Source organism: Hyperolius riggenbachi, chromosome 7, assembly GCF_040937935.1.
Source record: "Hyperolius riggenbachi isolate aHypRig1 chromosome 7, aHypRig1.pri, whole genome shotgun sequence".
NCBI lineage: Eukaryota > Metazoa > Chordata > Amphibia > Anura > Hyperoliidae > Hyperolius > Hyperolius riggenbachi.
In genome coordinates, this window is record NC_090652.1 from 1,808,539 (window position 1) to 1,824,851 (window position 16,313).

The window sequence follows — 16,313 nt, forward strand, 5'->3', positions numbered from 1 at the left end:
GAATGCGTTCTTACTGCATAGGCTGAGATATCTCGGCAGAGAGAGACGTGTAGGAGGGGAGGTATGAGGCCCTGAGCTGCGAATGTGTTCTTGCTGCATAGGCTGAGATATCTCGGGAGAGGGAGACGTGTAGGAGGGGAGGTATGAGGCCCTGAGCTGCGAATGTGTTCTTGCTGCATAGGCTGAGATATCTCGGGAGAGAGAGACGTGTAGGAGGGGAGGTATGAGGCCCTGAGCTGCGAATGTGTTCTTGCTGCATAGGCTGAGATATCTCGGGAGAGAGAGACGTGTAGGAGGGGAGGTATGAGGCCCTGAGCTGCGAATGTGTTCTTGCTGCATAGGCTGAGATATCTCGGGAGAGGGAGAAGTGTAGGAGGGGAGGTATGAGGCCCTGAGCTGCGAATGTGTTCTTGCTGCATAGGCTGAGATGTCTCGGCAGAGAGAGACGTGTAGGAGGGGAGGTATGAGGCCCTGAGCTGCGAATGCGTTCTTGCTGCATAGGCTGAGATATCTCGGGAGAGAGAGAGACGTGTAGGAGGGGAGGTATGAGGCCCTGAGCTGCGCATGTGCTGTTGCTGCATAGGCTGAGATATCTCGGGAGAGGGAGACGTGTAGGAGGGAAGGTATGAGGCCCTGAGCTGCGAATGTGTTCTTGCTGCATAGGCTGAGATGTCTCGGCAGAGAGAGACGTGTAGGAGGGGAGGTATGAGGCCCTGAGCTGCGAATGTGCTGTTGCTGCATAGGCTGAGATATCTCGGGAGAGGGAGACGTGTAGGAGGGGAGGTATGAGGCCCTGAGCTGCGAATGCGTTCTTGCTGCATAGGCTGAGATATCTCGGGAGAGAGAGAAGTGTAGGAGGGAAGGTATGAGGCCCTGAGCTGCGAATGCATTCTTGCTGCATAGGCTGAGATATCTCGGGAGAGAGAGACGTGTAGGAGGGGAGGTATGAGGCCCTGAGCTGCGAATGTGTTCTTGCTGCATAGGCAGAGATATCTCGGGAGAGAGAGGGAGACGTGTAGGAGGGGAGGTATGAGGCCCTGAGCTGCGAATGTGTTCTTGCTGCATAGGCTGAGATATCTCGGGAGAGGGAGACGTGTAGGAGGGAAGGTATGAGGCCCTGAGCTGCGAATGTGCTCTTGCTGCATAGGCTGAGATATCTCGGGAGAGGGAGACGTGTAGGAGGGAAGGTATGAGGCCCTGAGCTGCGAATGAGATGTCTCGGGAGAGAGAGACGTGTAGGAGGGGAGGTATGAGGCCCTGAGCTGCGAATGCATTCTTGCTGCATAGGCTGCGATATCTCGGGAGAGAGAGACGTGTAGGAGGGGAGGTATGAGGCCCTGAGCTGCGAATGTGCTCTTGCTGCATAGGCTGAGATATCTCGGGAGAGGGAGACGTGTAGGAGGGAAGGTATGAGGCCCTGAGCTGCGAATGTGTTCTTGCTGCATAGGCTGAGATATCTCGGGAGAGAGAGAGACGTGTAGGAGGGGAGGTATGAGGCCCTGAGCTGCGAATGTGTTCTTGCTGCATAGGCTGAGATATCTCGGGAGAGAGAGAAGGGTAGGAGGGGAGGTATGAGGCCCTGAGCTGCGAATGTGTTCTTGCTGCATAGGCTGAGATATCTCGGGAGAGGGAGACGTGTAGGAGGGGAGGTATGAGGCCCTGAGCTGCGAATGTGTTCTTGCTGCATAGGCTGAGATATCTCGGGAGAGAGAGAGACGTGTAGGAGGGGAGGTATGAGGCCCTGAGCTGCGAATGCATTCTTGCTGCATAGGCAGAGATATCTCGGGAGAGAGGGAGACGTGTAGGAGGGGAGGTATGAGGCCCTGAGCTGCGAATGTGTTCTTGCTGCATAGGCTGAGATATCTCGGGAGAGAGAGGGAGACGTGTAGGAGGGGAGGTATGAGGCCCTGAGCTGCGAATGCGTTCTTGCTGCATAGGCTGAGATATCTCGGGAGAGAGGGAGACGTGTAGGAGGGGAGGTATGAGGCCCTGAGCTGCGAATGTGTTCTTGCTGCATAGGCTGAGATATCTCGGGAGAGAGAGACGTGTAGGAGGGGAGATATGAGGCCCTGAGCTGCGAATGCGTTCTTGCTGCATAGGCTGAGATATCTCGGGAGAGGGAGAAGTGTAGGAGGGGAGGTATGAGGCCCTGAGCTGCGAATGCGTTCTTGCTGCATAGGCTGAGATATCTCGGGAGAGAGAGAGACATGTAGGAGGGGAGGTATGAGGCCCTGAGCTGCGAATGCGTTCTTGCTGCATAGGCTGAGATATCTCGGGAGAGAGAGACGTGTAGGAGGGGAGGTATGAGGCCCTGAGCTGCAAATGTGTTCTTGCTGCATAGGCTGAGATATCTCGGGAGAGAGAGACGTGTAGGAGGGGAGGTATGAGGCCCTGAGCTGCGAATGTGTTCTTGCTGCATAGGCTGAGATATCTCGGGAGAGAGAGACGTGTAGGAGGGGAGATATGAGGCCCTGAGCTGCGAATGCGTTCTTGCTGCACTGCCAGGCCACGGCGATCAGAATGTAATTGGTTCTCAGATGATAAGCGGTGCCAATTGAGGCAGATGGCAGCTAAATGAAGATTAGTGAGGAGGAGATTTCACACAAGATCAGCTGAGACCAGAATTATAGTCAAGTTTTCTAGAAAGTCCACAAATCCGAGACCCCGTTATGACCCCACTAAGGAGGCAAACAGATGTTCCCTTCCCACCCACAGCCGAGGCGGGGCGGCTGTATTCAGCGCCAAGAGAGAGACGCAAGAGAGAGGCCACGAGAAAGAAACCACGAGAGAGACGCCACGAGAGACGCCACGAGGGAGACACCACGAAAGACACCACGAGAGACGCCACGAGGGAGACACCACGAGAGAGACACCACGAGAGACGCCACGAGGGAGACACCACGAAAGACACCACGAGAGACGCCACAAGGGAGACACCACGAGAGAGACGCCGCGAGGAAGACATCACAAGACAGACAGTCCTGACATCCGAGGCTGGGCAGTTGTGTTCAGCACCAAGAGAGAGAAGTCAAACTCCTGAGCCTTCCCCTATTGGCCGGAAATTGAGCCAAACTCCTGAGCCTTCTCCTTTTGGCCGGAAACCAAGCCAAACTCCTGAGCCTTCCCCTATTGGTCGAAAATGAAGCCAAACTCCTGAGCCTTCTGCTATTGGCCAGAACCCGAGCCAGACTCCTGAGCCTTCTGCTATTGGTCAGCAACCAAATCAAACTCCTGAACCTTCCCTGATTGGTCAGAAACTGAGCCAAACTCCTGAGCCTTCCCCTATTGGCCAGAAACCAAGCCAAACTCCTGAGCATTCCCCTATTGGCTGGAAACTAAGCCAAACTCCTGAGCCTTCTCCTATTGGCCGGAAACTGAGCCAAACTCCTTAGCCTTCCCTGATTGGTCGGAAATTGAGCCAAACTCCTGAGCATTCCCCTATTGGCTGGAAACTGAGCCAAACTCCTGAGCCTTTTCCTATTGGCCGGAAACTGAGCCAAATTCCTGAGCCTTCCCTGATTGGTCGGAAACTGAGCCAAACTCCTGAGCATTCCCCTATTGGCTGGAAACTAAGCCAAACTCCTGAGCCTTCCCTGATTGGCTGGAAACTAAGCCAAACTCCTGAGCCTTCTCCTATTGGTTGGGAGAGAGGAGTAGTGATGGCGGGTAAAACATTCTGCATCTGAGCTGGAATTCTACCCTGGGAGCCGAAGTTCTGGTGTCCTAAACTCCGCCCTCTATGGCACCCGCAAATCCTGATGTCAATATGGGTTCGCCCACCACCCCCACTCCCTTGTTCCCCGGCCAGCCTCTCTCCACCCCGTCCCCTGCTCAGTGTGCCCACGCCCACCACTGTGGTGCTGACATCATCACCCCCAGAGCATAGAGAGCTGGATGGGAGGGCTAGATGCCTATCCTGGCTCCAGTCCAGTATAGTTAGAGCAGGTTTGTAAATCTGTCAGCTGCCCCTCAGCACACTGGCACCTTGATACCTAGTTTGCCTAGTGCTAAGGCCGGCCCTGTCTAACATTAAAAAAAAATCTCTACTGACCTGAGCAGGAATTACATTCAGCAAATCAGAGCTGATTGTTAATTAAAGGGGGAGCAACCAACTAGTCAGCAGCCATTGGCTTCCATTGGCCAAATATCTTTCCTTCCAGTGGCGTATTTATGCTCGGAAATGAAGGCGGTTTGGGGTGGAGAAGGGGTGGAGCTACGCTAGGCTTTTGTTAGTAATATTATGTCAAAAGTCCTCTGAATATTCATCTCTCTATCACAGGCTTTCTCAGCCAGGGTTCCCTGAGTACTCTGCAGGGGTTCCGTGGCATTTTACCCCATCATGGGGGAAGTATTATAGAGCACACTATAATAGGTGGTACTGTAACAAGAAGCACTAAATTAGGGGCTTAGGAGGTAGTATAATGAGTGGCAGTGTAATGGGGGGAGTGAAATAAACAGCCACACATACTTTTGAAGACCACGCCTCCTGCAAAATCAATGCAGGGGTTCCTCGAGATCAAAAAATAGTTTGCAGGGGTTCCTTGAGCTCCAAAAGCTATTTGCAGGGTTCCTCCAGGGTAGAGAGGTTGAGAAAGGCTGCTCTATCATATACCATATCATATACAGAACACTCAGACATGCAGTATAAATGTGGGAGGGGCTAATAATGATGAATAAAGTTTATTCACCTGGCTTCCTCGTCCCGGGTGATGATAAGTCGCATGTAGCTGGTGGCTGATGCAGCGCGCAGGATGTCTACAGCTCTGCGGAGAGACACACAACATCATCAGAGACAGAGAAAACGATGATAGCCAGAGGATCAGCATCTCAGCAAGCAAACTGGCCTGTAAGTGGAAGGTAAGTATAGCGGCCTCCACATTACTGTCACAAGGGAGGTCATCAACAGCAGAGCAGGATTATCCGCCAGGCAACCTAGGCAGGTGCCTGGGGCCTCGTGGGTGTCAAGGGGCACACCTGCCACCTTTTCTGGCCTCTCTCCACTTCAGCTTACCAAAAGGACCACAAGAGGGCCCAAATCTGCTACCTTGCCTGGAGCCTGATTATATCTTAAAGGCTACCCGAAGTGACATGTGACATAATGAGATAGACATGTGTATGTACAGTGCCTAGCACACTAATAACTATGCTGTGCTCCTTTTTTTCTTCCTCTGTCTGAAAGAGTTACATATCAGGTATGTAAGTGGCTGACTCAGTCCTGACTCAGACAGGAAGTGACTACAGTGTGACCCTCACTGATAAGAAAGTCCAACTATAAAACACTTTCCGAGCAGAAAATGGCTTCTGAGAGCAGGAAAGAGATAAAGAAGGTCAATAGTTCATAGATTTTAGCTCTGGCATACTTCAATGAATGTGTCATTGAGCAAAAACAATAAAACAGTTAAAAATTAAACAGTAGATATAAATATAAAATAAAGCTGTGGAATGTCTTAAAAAGTCATTTTTAGAAGAAGGAAGATAGATACAATTGTTTATTTCATTTGATTAGTTTCGCCTCGGGTGTCCTTTAATCCATCTCTGGCCAACACCCATAGACATACCCAAACCCAAATCAAACAAAAAATACAAATATTCTGCATAGCCCCGCCTCTTACCGCTCATTGGACACGCCCAGCAAGCTCTCCCCATTCACCTCCAGGATCTGATCGCCAGGCTGCAGCCGCCCTGATCACAGGAGACATGAATTATAATTATTACACCAAGACACGATAATAATCATGCTGATATTAAGGACAACAGTATATAGAGATCAGTGTAAGGGCCTGTTCACACTATATGCGTTCCTAGCCGTTTTCAGGGAACGCGTACTGGAACAAAAAACGCATAGAAACGGCTCCTAATGCTTTTGAATGGGCTAGTTCACATGTATGCGTATGAGACGCATACGTTTCTCATCCGCATTGCTGCACGCAGTTCTGTGCGATACGCATAGAAACGGACGCAATGAAAGTCTATGGACGCGTATCAAAAACGCGTACTATTGCGTTTTTAGCGTCCGTTTTCCTCTGCGGTTCCCATAATTCTTTTTTTTCCCCTGGGTCACGTGTTTGTGCAAAACGCAATAGAAAACGCATTCAAACGCAAGAAAAACGCATGCGTTTTTCAACTTGCGTTTCTTTGAATTTATACGCGTTCTACAAACGCAGCAAGTATGAACAGGCCCAAGGTTTTACATATCTTTTCAGTTCAAGAATTGCAATCCATTTTTCTGACTGATTGCACCATTTGAAAAATCTGACCAATGTACCACACACACGTGTGTTCAATTTTTCCCCAATTATGATAAAAACGATTGAAAACAGAGGAAAAATTGCTCGGGTTTGTACATCAAGAAATTGTCAATCTACCAAACACCATACAATTTTCATATAAATTGATCATAAAAAATTCACCTCTCCTGATCGTATTTTATTGAACAAAAACAGGATATTTTATCGTAAATTTGATTGATTCGATTTCACAAATTAATAAATAAAAAAAAATGTTTTAGATTTTTCAGTACAACCGATCGTATTTATTGAATTGGAGTAAAATTAGATCTTTTAATTGTGTGGTGTGTGGCCAACAAGGCCCCGTTCACACTGCACGCGTTTCCAGCCGCGTTTTGGAAACGCGTGCAGGTGGCCGACACGCACGACATCAGACATTGCATAGAGTGCAATGTCTGATGTTCACACTGCATGCGTTCCGGACCTGTGCGGTCCGGGAACGCATGCTGCACACATTTTTTGTAAAAACGCCCGGCTGTCCCATTCACTTTTCAGTGATAGGATCAGCCACGCAACGCATATGAACGCGGATGGCGTGCGTTCGTACGCGTTGCAGTCCGCATGCGTTGCAGTCCGCGTTCTGCAATCTGAATGGGGCCTATCACACTAGGGGCGTTTTTGCCCTTTTTTCAAGTGCAGGCGATTTTCAAAATCGCCCACAAAACGCTTGTGCAATGAACCTTCTATGAGAAGGTTCATATCAGTGAGTTGCGCCCGCTTTGTGCTCGGCAAATCAGTGCCTGTACCATTTTTGAGGCGATTCCGCCTCAATGAAAGGTATAGGAAGAGCGCTAAACGTTCAAAGATTGGTTTGGGCAGCTATTGCGTTCCTGTTTTAAAGAATAAATACATTGTATCTAATATTTTCTGGGTCAAAGAGTTCACTTCCTGAGTGACTTGCGTCAGGAAGTGAATGAAAAAAATGCTCGAGAAAAAGGCTTAGAAAAGCGATTTTAACAGTGGAGCGCCGGGAAGGGGGGGAGCACTCAAATACTCAAAACAATTGCATTTTCGTTTTTAGGTGTGAATGAGGCCTCACTCTCTGCTGTCCCTGTAGTTATTCATTAACAATAAAATCTTCAATAAACCTTATGTCAGGAAGATAAAATGCTCAGAAATGCCCATTTTCAGTCCTAGAGAGCTCCTCAGCTGCCAGCGGGCACAGGGATCCCCTTCTTCACTTGGTCTCTTCCGTTTGATATCTCTTTTAAGGCTGGAGACACCGCAGAGCACTTTTCAGAGCTTTTTGTTTCTTTGTTTGTTTAAACGCTCCAATTGACTTGCTTTAAAAGTGCGTCAAAATCCCAGCAAAATAGCCACAATCATGATTTTCTGAAAAATCGCGATTGTGGCAATTTTGCCGCAATTTTAATGCTAGTCAATGGGAGCGTTTCAAGGGAAAGATGAAGCACCCTCATGTATTTTACCATATATATCAGTGGGAACATTAGAGAAAACACCTACCCTGCTCTCTGTTTCATCCTCACTACTCAGTCTGCTTGTTATCAGCCCTGATAAAATCCCCCACTTAGCATTCAGTCTGGCTTTGCTACGGAAAGATTATAGCTGAGTCTGTCTTCTCTGGTGTCTTTTCAAGCCCAAGCCTGCCCCCCTGTGGCTCTGCTTAGGAATCATTATAGCTGAGTCATTATAGCAAAGCCAGACTGAATGCTCAGTCGGTGATTTTATCAGGGCTGATAACAAGCAGACTGAGCAGTGAAGGATGAAACAGAGAGCAGGTTAGGTGTTTTCTCTAATGTTCCCACTGATCTATATGGTAAAATACATGAGGATGCTTCGTCTCTGGTTCACTTTAAGTGCTTTCCTGATCGCCGGTGATCGGCAGAAGCGCTGTGCAGATGTATCTCTATGCGATCATTCTCACTGCTGTGTTTGGGATTTGCATAAATCAAATGTCTGCTGCATGCAGCATTTTGGGGGAGATTACGATGTAATTATCGTTTTATTGAACGGGAATCACAATCGCGGGAGAATTGTGACATTCCGAGCCACCAATCGCAATCACGGTGTAACCCTGCTATTCCTCCGCACACAGATGCTGGCCTGTCTGTTACTGCGGTGACATGACGGCTGCTGAGTGACTTGTCAGGTGCGAGTGACCCAGGGTTGCCATCTCATACCTTTAAATACCGACACATCTAAGTTATACAGGTTCTGGGGCTACTCACACATAATCAGTGCCTAAACTGCATCTAACTAGCCACAAGGCATGTATAATTCATATGTGCCGGTATTTAAAGAGGCACTTAAGTCACACAAAAAAATGAGTTTTACTCACCTGGGGCTTCCCTCAGCCCCCTGCAGCTGTCCGGTGCCCTCGCCGTGTATCTCTGATCCTCCCGTCCCACCGCCGGCGACCACTTCCGGTTTCGCCATCAGGACCCGACAGGCTGGGAACGCGAGTGATTCTTCGCGTTCCCAGCCAAAATAACCCCCCTATTGCTGCTATTGCAGCCATCCGGCCGCATAGGAGCGATATTTTGGCTGGGAACGCGAAGAATCACTCGCGTTCCCAGCCTGTCGGGTCCTGATGGCGAAACCGGAAGTGGTCGCCGGCGGTGGGACGGGAGGATCAGAGATACACGGCGAGGGCACCGGACAGCTGCAGGGGGCTGAGGGAAGCCCCAGGTGAGTAAAACTCATTTTTTTATTTGTGACTTAAGGTTACCTTAAAGGGATAAGTTGGCAACCCTGGAGTGACCAGGTGAAGAGGGGGATCCTCCTCCCCATCAGCGCTCAGCTGGGAAAGAGGTAATTCTGAGGGGCTTATTCATAAAGCGGGCGAGCAGGACTGACGCCAGAACGGAATGGTTATTTCTGCAGATATAGGGCTTGATTCACAAAGCGGTGCTAACTGTTACCACGCTGGTGAAAAGCCCTTTATCACACCTAAACTCCGTTTTTTTCACTGTTTTTAGTTGCCTGGTCAAACTCTCCCCCCTTTCCCACTTTGTCTGCACATTCTTTCTTCCCCCTTCCCTCTTCCCCTCCATTTGTTTTAAAAGGTGGAAATCGAACCTTTCATCCTCCTTTTCTTGTCATAGTTTTAGTATTAGCATAACCCCACCCATAAGAGTGATTCAGTTTGCAGTGTCCATTTATTTACATGGACCAGCCCATTATACATATTCATTTTTTGCCCAGCATCATCTCTCCCCACCTCCTCCTTGCACTTCCCTTCCCCACCCCTTGTTCCATTTATTAAAGTTTATTGCGATTAATCCATCCCACTTCATGCCGATTGGCCAATTTTTGACATATGCCATGTTCCTATGTTTATAAATGTAACCTACGCCATATTGGTTTTTTATTGATTTGAAGAAACGGAGAGTGTTCTTCCGTGAAACGCGTCATCTCCAATGCTAATAAACCCCCCTAAACATTCTCATAGCCTCGCGCAAGTTTCTCCATTGAAAGCCATTGTACTGCCCAGCAACGGTTAGACACTTGGTTCCTCCCGGCTGGAGCGAGCGGCAGTGCTGTGTATGTCCAGGACAGACCCGCTCTCTCACTGTCTCACCACACGGGAGAGCTGGCTTTCTGTAATATACACCTGCTGACCATACCACCGGCTGGGACCTTCACCAATCACCTACTGCGGACCCTCTACCTTGGAAGTCCACTCGGAGAGCCTGGTTCCCGGCTGCCTTACAGGGGACACACGCTTATATTGGCTGGACATCGCTGACAGCCAATATTATCCAGGTGAGACCTGTCCTGCATAGGACAGTGACTTTCTACACTGTCTAGTCTCTCTTTTTTGTTGTTTTTCAGTCCTTTCTTGTGGATCCTAGAGCTGCCTGATACCTATAGGAATTGCCTGCTCGCACCTCAGGGAAGCATCCCTATTCCCACACTGCTGTAAACTCAGTTTAGGCGTGATAAAATAAATTTGCGCACAAAGTCCCGCGTCCAAAGTTTTGCACGCGCAACCGTGCAGCGCGGTGCGTGTGCTGCGCCCATTAAACCCTATGCGACTTTCCACGCGCACCGGACTTTGCGAGTTTAATCCTCAAAATGGTGCTAACCTACTTAGTGCAATGCTTATCACACCCAAAAGTCTTTAGGCGTGCTAAGTAGGTTAGCACCGCTTTGTGAATCAAGCCCATAGAATTACTTATAATACTAATACTAATTATACTACTACTACTACTAATATTAATAATAATATGGTACAATAGCCAATAGATCAGGATACAGAAGACAGCAAAACAGCTGAGCATCAAGGTTTGAGTACATTTGAAATCGGCGCCGGTAGACTTGGGCGCAGGATACAGCGGTATATGGCTGATCCTGCTTCTGCACAAGTCCGGGCTGATTTAAATACTATTCCCCCTCCAGGCCGCCATGGATAGTGGGGGAATGAAATAATTTCGGCTTTCAGCGATTCCTGGAGGCCGAATTATTATGTTTTTAAGCAACCTTGGCTCCGTCTTCTGACGGAGCCAACGTTACTTACTGAGCGCTGCAATAGGAATGATTCCTATTGAAGTCTATGGAGGCGCCGGCTGCGCCCAAATCTAGCAGCGCTGAAAAGCACTGCTCCGTCAAGGTTTAGTTCTGGCATAGTTCTGGGGTGGGTGGAGTCCTTCAGTGCTAATTGCAACAGGTGATAGCATAACAAATATATTGGCAGGAGAGACATCTGCTGGTGAGTAGTGGAAGTACCACAGACTAGCTGCACAGTGCCACCAGCAGGCAAATTAAGGTATTGCTGGTGTGATACAGTCCAGACAGTGATACAGAATGCTACCTGCTGCTGGTGTGCAGCGGAAATACCACAGACTAGCTGCACAGTGCCACCAGCAAATAAACCAAGGTATTATTAATGTGATATAGTCTAGACAGTGATGTAGAATGCCACCTGCTGGTGTGCAGTGGAAGTACCACAGACAGGAACTAGGAGGAGGCGCCTGGAGGATGGCAGCCTCGGCAGCTTGCTCTGTCTTTTTATGTTTGTTTTATGTATTTTTATTTTTCAACATTGCCTCGTGCAGCCCAACCCGGATAACCTTCACCAGTGACCAGCTACTGAGCATTCGGAACTTAGCTAAATATAATCTACCCCTGGATATTTCATCTACTCTTGATCTTCTGGGGATTCTGACCAGTGGAGCTACAGTGCTGAACCAGGCAGTGAGGCTTAGAAGAAGAGGCAAGCGCTCCGGGATCCAGACTCGCTTTCCATGCAGAGGACTGCGCTCTCCACTACCTGGAATCATACTCTCTAATGTCAGGTCCATATGCAACAAACTAGATGAGCTTCAACTACTGATCAGAACAAAGAAGGACTTTCATCTCTCTGCGGCTATTTGCTTCACAGAGACTTCGCTATCTGAGCTTATTCCAGACAATGCTCTGCCGATTAATGGATTTACACTCTACAGATCTGACCGGGACCCACTTACTTCTGGCAAAACCAAAGGTGGAGGACTCTGCTTCTATATTAATGATAGGTGGTGCACGGATGTTACAGTTATTAAGAGGACATGCTCGGCTGGGCTGGAAACACTCTTCATAAACTGCAGACCCTTCTACTCACCCCGTGAGATCTCTTCATTTATTTTGGTTGCTGTGTACATCCCTCCACAAACATGTATGCAGCCTGCGCTCCAGGAACTTGCAGGTCAGATCACAGAGGTAGAAAGGGAGTACCCCGATTCTTTTTTTATCATACTAGGGGATTTCAACAGTGCTAATCTTTCCAAAGAACTCCCCAAATACAGGCAACATGTCACAAGCGCAACTAGAGAAGGTAAGACACTCGATCACTGTTACACTACGACTAAGGACTCGTATCACTCTGTCAGCAGGGCAGCTCTGGGGAACTCTGATCATGCTGTTATACAGCTTATCCCAACCTACATCCAAAGACTAAAAACTGCCAAACCTGTAGTGACCACAGTTAAGAAATGGACGAGTGAAGCTGTAGAAAAACTACAGAGCTGCTTTGATTTAACTGACTGGAATATATTTAAAGAATCCTCCAGTGACCTAAATGAATACACTGACGCTGTGACATCATATATTACCTTTTGTGAAGAGTCCTGCATCCCCACAAAAAAGTGCATCAGGTACAATAACGATAAACCCTGGTTTACATCACATCTTAGGAAGCTGCGCCTCGATAAAGAAAGGGCATATCGTACAGGCGATAAAGTCCTCTACAAAGCTGCGAAATACAAACTGCAGAGAGCCATTACTGACGCAAAAAAAGATTATTCTCAAAAACTTGAGAAACAATGTTCAAACGCCGACTCATCCACAATATGGAAATCTCTGCATGAAATTGCAAACTACAGGAAGAATAAATCTACCCCCTCACTACATAACCTGCAGCTTGCAAATGAACTGAATACATTTTATTGCAGGTTTGACACTAGCAACAAAAGCCAAACACACCAAGTCAGTTCGCATAATTTCCATCTCTGCAGCAGGCAAACTGAACACTCTTCCTGCCAGCCAACGTCTCCACCCCCTGCAGTGCCTCAGCATCTACACAACACAGGAGGCCAGACACAATCTGCTGACCTGTCCCCAGATGTGCATGCTCTAACAATATGCCAATCAGAAGTAAACAGACTCTTCAAAAGACAAAACACTAGGAAAGCAATGGGGCCAGACACTGTGTCTGCGAAATGCCTGAAACTCTGTGCCGATCAATTAGCTCCTGTATTCACAGACATATTCAAAGCATCTCTCGAACTCTCAATTGTTCCGGCTTGTTTTAAAAGCTCAACTATTGTACTAATTCCAAAAAAAACAAAACCTACATGTTTAAACAATTACAGGCCTGTTGCCCTGACATCACTGGTCATGAAAGCATTCGAAAAACTGATAATGGCTTATCTGATCCTGATCCCTTGCTGGACTCTCTGCAATTTGCCTACAGGCCTAATAGATCCGCAGATCCGCAGATGATGCCATGAACATGTGTATGCATTATGTACTACAGCGTCTAGACACCCCAGGAACCTACACCAGGATTTTATTTATAGATTACAGCTCTGCATTTAATACCATAATGCCATCTCTGCTACACAGCAAGCTCTCCCAGCTACACATACCTGAATCCATCTGCAAATGGATAACCGACTTCTTAACCGACAGAAGACAGCGTGTTAGACTTCGTAAACTCACATCAAGCTCTCTGACAGTCAGTACTGGTGCACCCCAGGGCTGTGTGCTTTCCCCACTGCTGTACTCACTTTACACCAATGACTGCATCTCCACAGATCCATCTGTTAAGGTTCTGAAGTTTGCAGACGACACAACAGTTGTTGGTCTCATTCAAAACGGGGACGAGTCTGCATACAGGCATGTGGTGGAACAGCTTTCCTCCTGGTGCAGCAGCAACAACTTGGAACTAAATGTTCTCAAAACAATGGAGATGATAATAGACTTTAGGAGATCTCCCCCCCAGCACCTCCCCTTAACCATAAATGGATCCACAATAACCCAAGTAGAGTCATTCAAGTTTCTTGGGTCCACAATCTCAAACAACCTAAAATGGGACAACAACACTGCCACTATCATCAAGAAAGCGCAGCAGAGGATGTACCATCTACGGCAGCTGAAAAAGTTTGGCCTACCTCAAAATCTAATGGTGCAGTTCTACACTGCAATCATCGAATCCACCATAACATCATCTATGACTGTATGGTTCAGCTCCTGCTCAGCATTAGAAAAGGGGAGGCTGCAGCGCATCATCCGAACAGCGGAAAGGATAATTGGCTGTAGCTCACCTACCCTGCAGGATCTTTACCCTAGCAGGTGCAGAAAGAGAGCAACCAAAATAGCCTCCGACCCCTCTCACCCAGCTCACTCCATCTTCCAGCACATGCCTTCAGGAGTAAGATTCCGGTCAATCGCTACCAAAACCTCCAGACACAGGAACAGCTTTTTTCCTCAAGCGGTAGCCATACTTAATGCTGAACCACGTTAGAGCTGCTAGGACTGAAAGTAATCAGCACAGAACTAAACATGAACAATTCTCACATTGCTTACTGCCACTATACTTATAATGTCCTTAACTTGTAATATTCACACTGTCTGTCCTTGTATTGTTTTTGTTGGTGTTTGTTAAGCAACTGCCAAGACAAATTCCTTGTAGGTGCAAACTTACTTGGCGAAATAAATTTGATTCTGATTCTGACTAGCTGCACAGTGCCACCAGCAGGTACACCAAGGTATTACTGGTGAGATACAGTACAGACAGTGATACAGAAAGCCGCCTGCTGGTGTGCAGACCACAGACTAGGTGCACAGTGCCACCAGCAGGTAAACCAAGGTATTACTGGTGAGATATAGTCCAGATGGTGATAAAGAATGCCACCTGCTGGTATGCAGTGGAAGTACCACAGACTAGCTGCACAGTGCCACCAGCAGGTACACCAAGGTATTACTGGTGAGATATAGGCCAGAAAGTGATACGGAACATACAGAAGAGCTCGAACATAACAGGACTTACCATCAGAATAGGCCACTCCTCCAGGGAGGACCCTTTTCACATAGACTCCACATTCCTCTCTGCTGAACTCCCGGGACCCCCCGATCACTTTTATTCCTGTAAAGCAATATTAGGAATTACTATCATTATATTTACAGTATAAAGAACCGTGTGTGCATGCCAGGATAGCATGGTACGGATTTATTGAGTCATTATTGTGAGGAAACCACACAGAACAAAAAGGGGGTGGAGTCAGTTTTATGATGGCTGTGAGGATAAGCTGGGCGGGGCACAGAACAATAAGGGGGTGGAGTCAGTTTTATGAAAGCTGTGAGGATAAGCTGGGCGGGGCACAGAACAATAAGGGGGTGGAGTCAGTTTTATGAAAGCTGTGAGGATAAGATGGGTGGGCACAGAACAATAAGGGGGTGGAGTCAGTTTTATGAAAGCTGTGAGGATAAGCTGGGCAGGACATGTCTCCAGAATGGACATTGAATGATAAACACACTAAAACTTTCTCTACTTATTCGATTTATGCTGCACAAAACCAGGCATGGGCTTCCGAATTCCGCGGAAGCTAAAATTCCGAAATTCCGCCGGAATTGGGGTTTCCGCATGGTTCCGCGGAATTCGGAATTTGCAATCCGGAATTCGGAATTTGCAATCCGGAATTCGGAATTCCGGCAAAATCGGAATCGGAATGAATTGACCAATCAGGAGATGCGGAATGAGTTGACCAATCATAATCAGCGGAGAGTTACTGCGCTAAAATAACGGTTTCAACATTTTTTTTATCCAAATTTACAAAATACAAATCAACTTTATTAACAATAGATATTTCAAATGAGCGATTGAGTGTTTCCTCCTAAATTTACGGAAATCCGTTTAAAAATTACGGAAGTCCGTTTAAAAATACGGAAAGTGCACGTGGCGGAATACCGCGGAATTCCGCGGAATGTAGCGGAATTCCACCGGAATGTAGCGGAAGCGGAATTTCGGTAGTGGCAAGATGCGGAATTACCGCGGAATCGGAAATTGGCTCTTCCGACCATGCCTGCACAAAACATTCTTTTGTGGTTGTTGAGGGGTAAAATCTGCTCTGAGTACAAAAATGAGACCCCCAGAAAATCTTTGATGTGGCCCCCTGTGAGGTCTTCCATATTTGTCATATCGAATGCATCATAACCATACAATCATATTACAATTACAGAATCACAATGTTCTCTCATTCACACAAAGAGTTTAACGTTTCCGATACAGAATTAATCAGCTTAGATTTTAGAGTCACGTCAAAAGAGTGCCGTTCCCAAGTGTAACTAACACTTGTCCTAGCTCCCTGCTGATTAACATCACATCCGTCTTTAACGTTGACAAAACTCATTTAGGCAGACCTCTATCAGCCTGATAGGCTCCAAAACACCAGGGCTGCTACACCTCTAGAAGCTGTACTGGCTTCACAAAGATTCCTAACTACTTCCACACACAGATATTCACAAGCATGTCAAGTAACCTCCCTGTAACAACCTCAAATTAATATTTTCTCCATATTCCTACAA

General features: G+C 47.4%; 1 protein-coding gene across 2 annotated transcripts in view; it reads right to left on the bottom strand.

Moving 5' to 3' along the window:
• LOC137524050 (syntaxin-binding protein 4-like) overlaps positions 1 to 16,313 on the bottom strand; it is a 265,426-nt gene that overhangs the window by 180,657 nt on the left and 68,456 nt on the right. For both annotated transcript variants that reach the window (XM_068243473.1, XM_068243474.1), the window contains exons 3-5: positions 14,779 to 14,874; positions 5,613 to 5,682; positions 4,689 to 4,763 (exon numbers count right to left, since the gene is read on the bottom strand). In XM_068243473.1, coding sequence (XP_068099574.1) covers positions 4,689 to 4,763; positions 5,613 to 5,682; positions 14,779 to 14,874 — 241 coding nt within the window. The remainder of the gene's footprint in view (positions 1 to 4,688; positions 4,764 to 5,612; positions 5,683 to 14,778; positions 14,875 to 16,313) is intronic.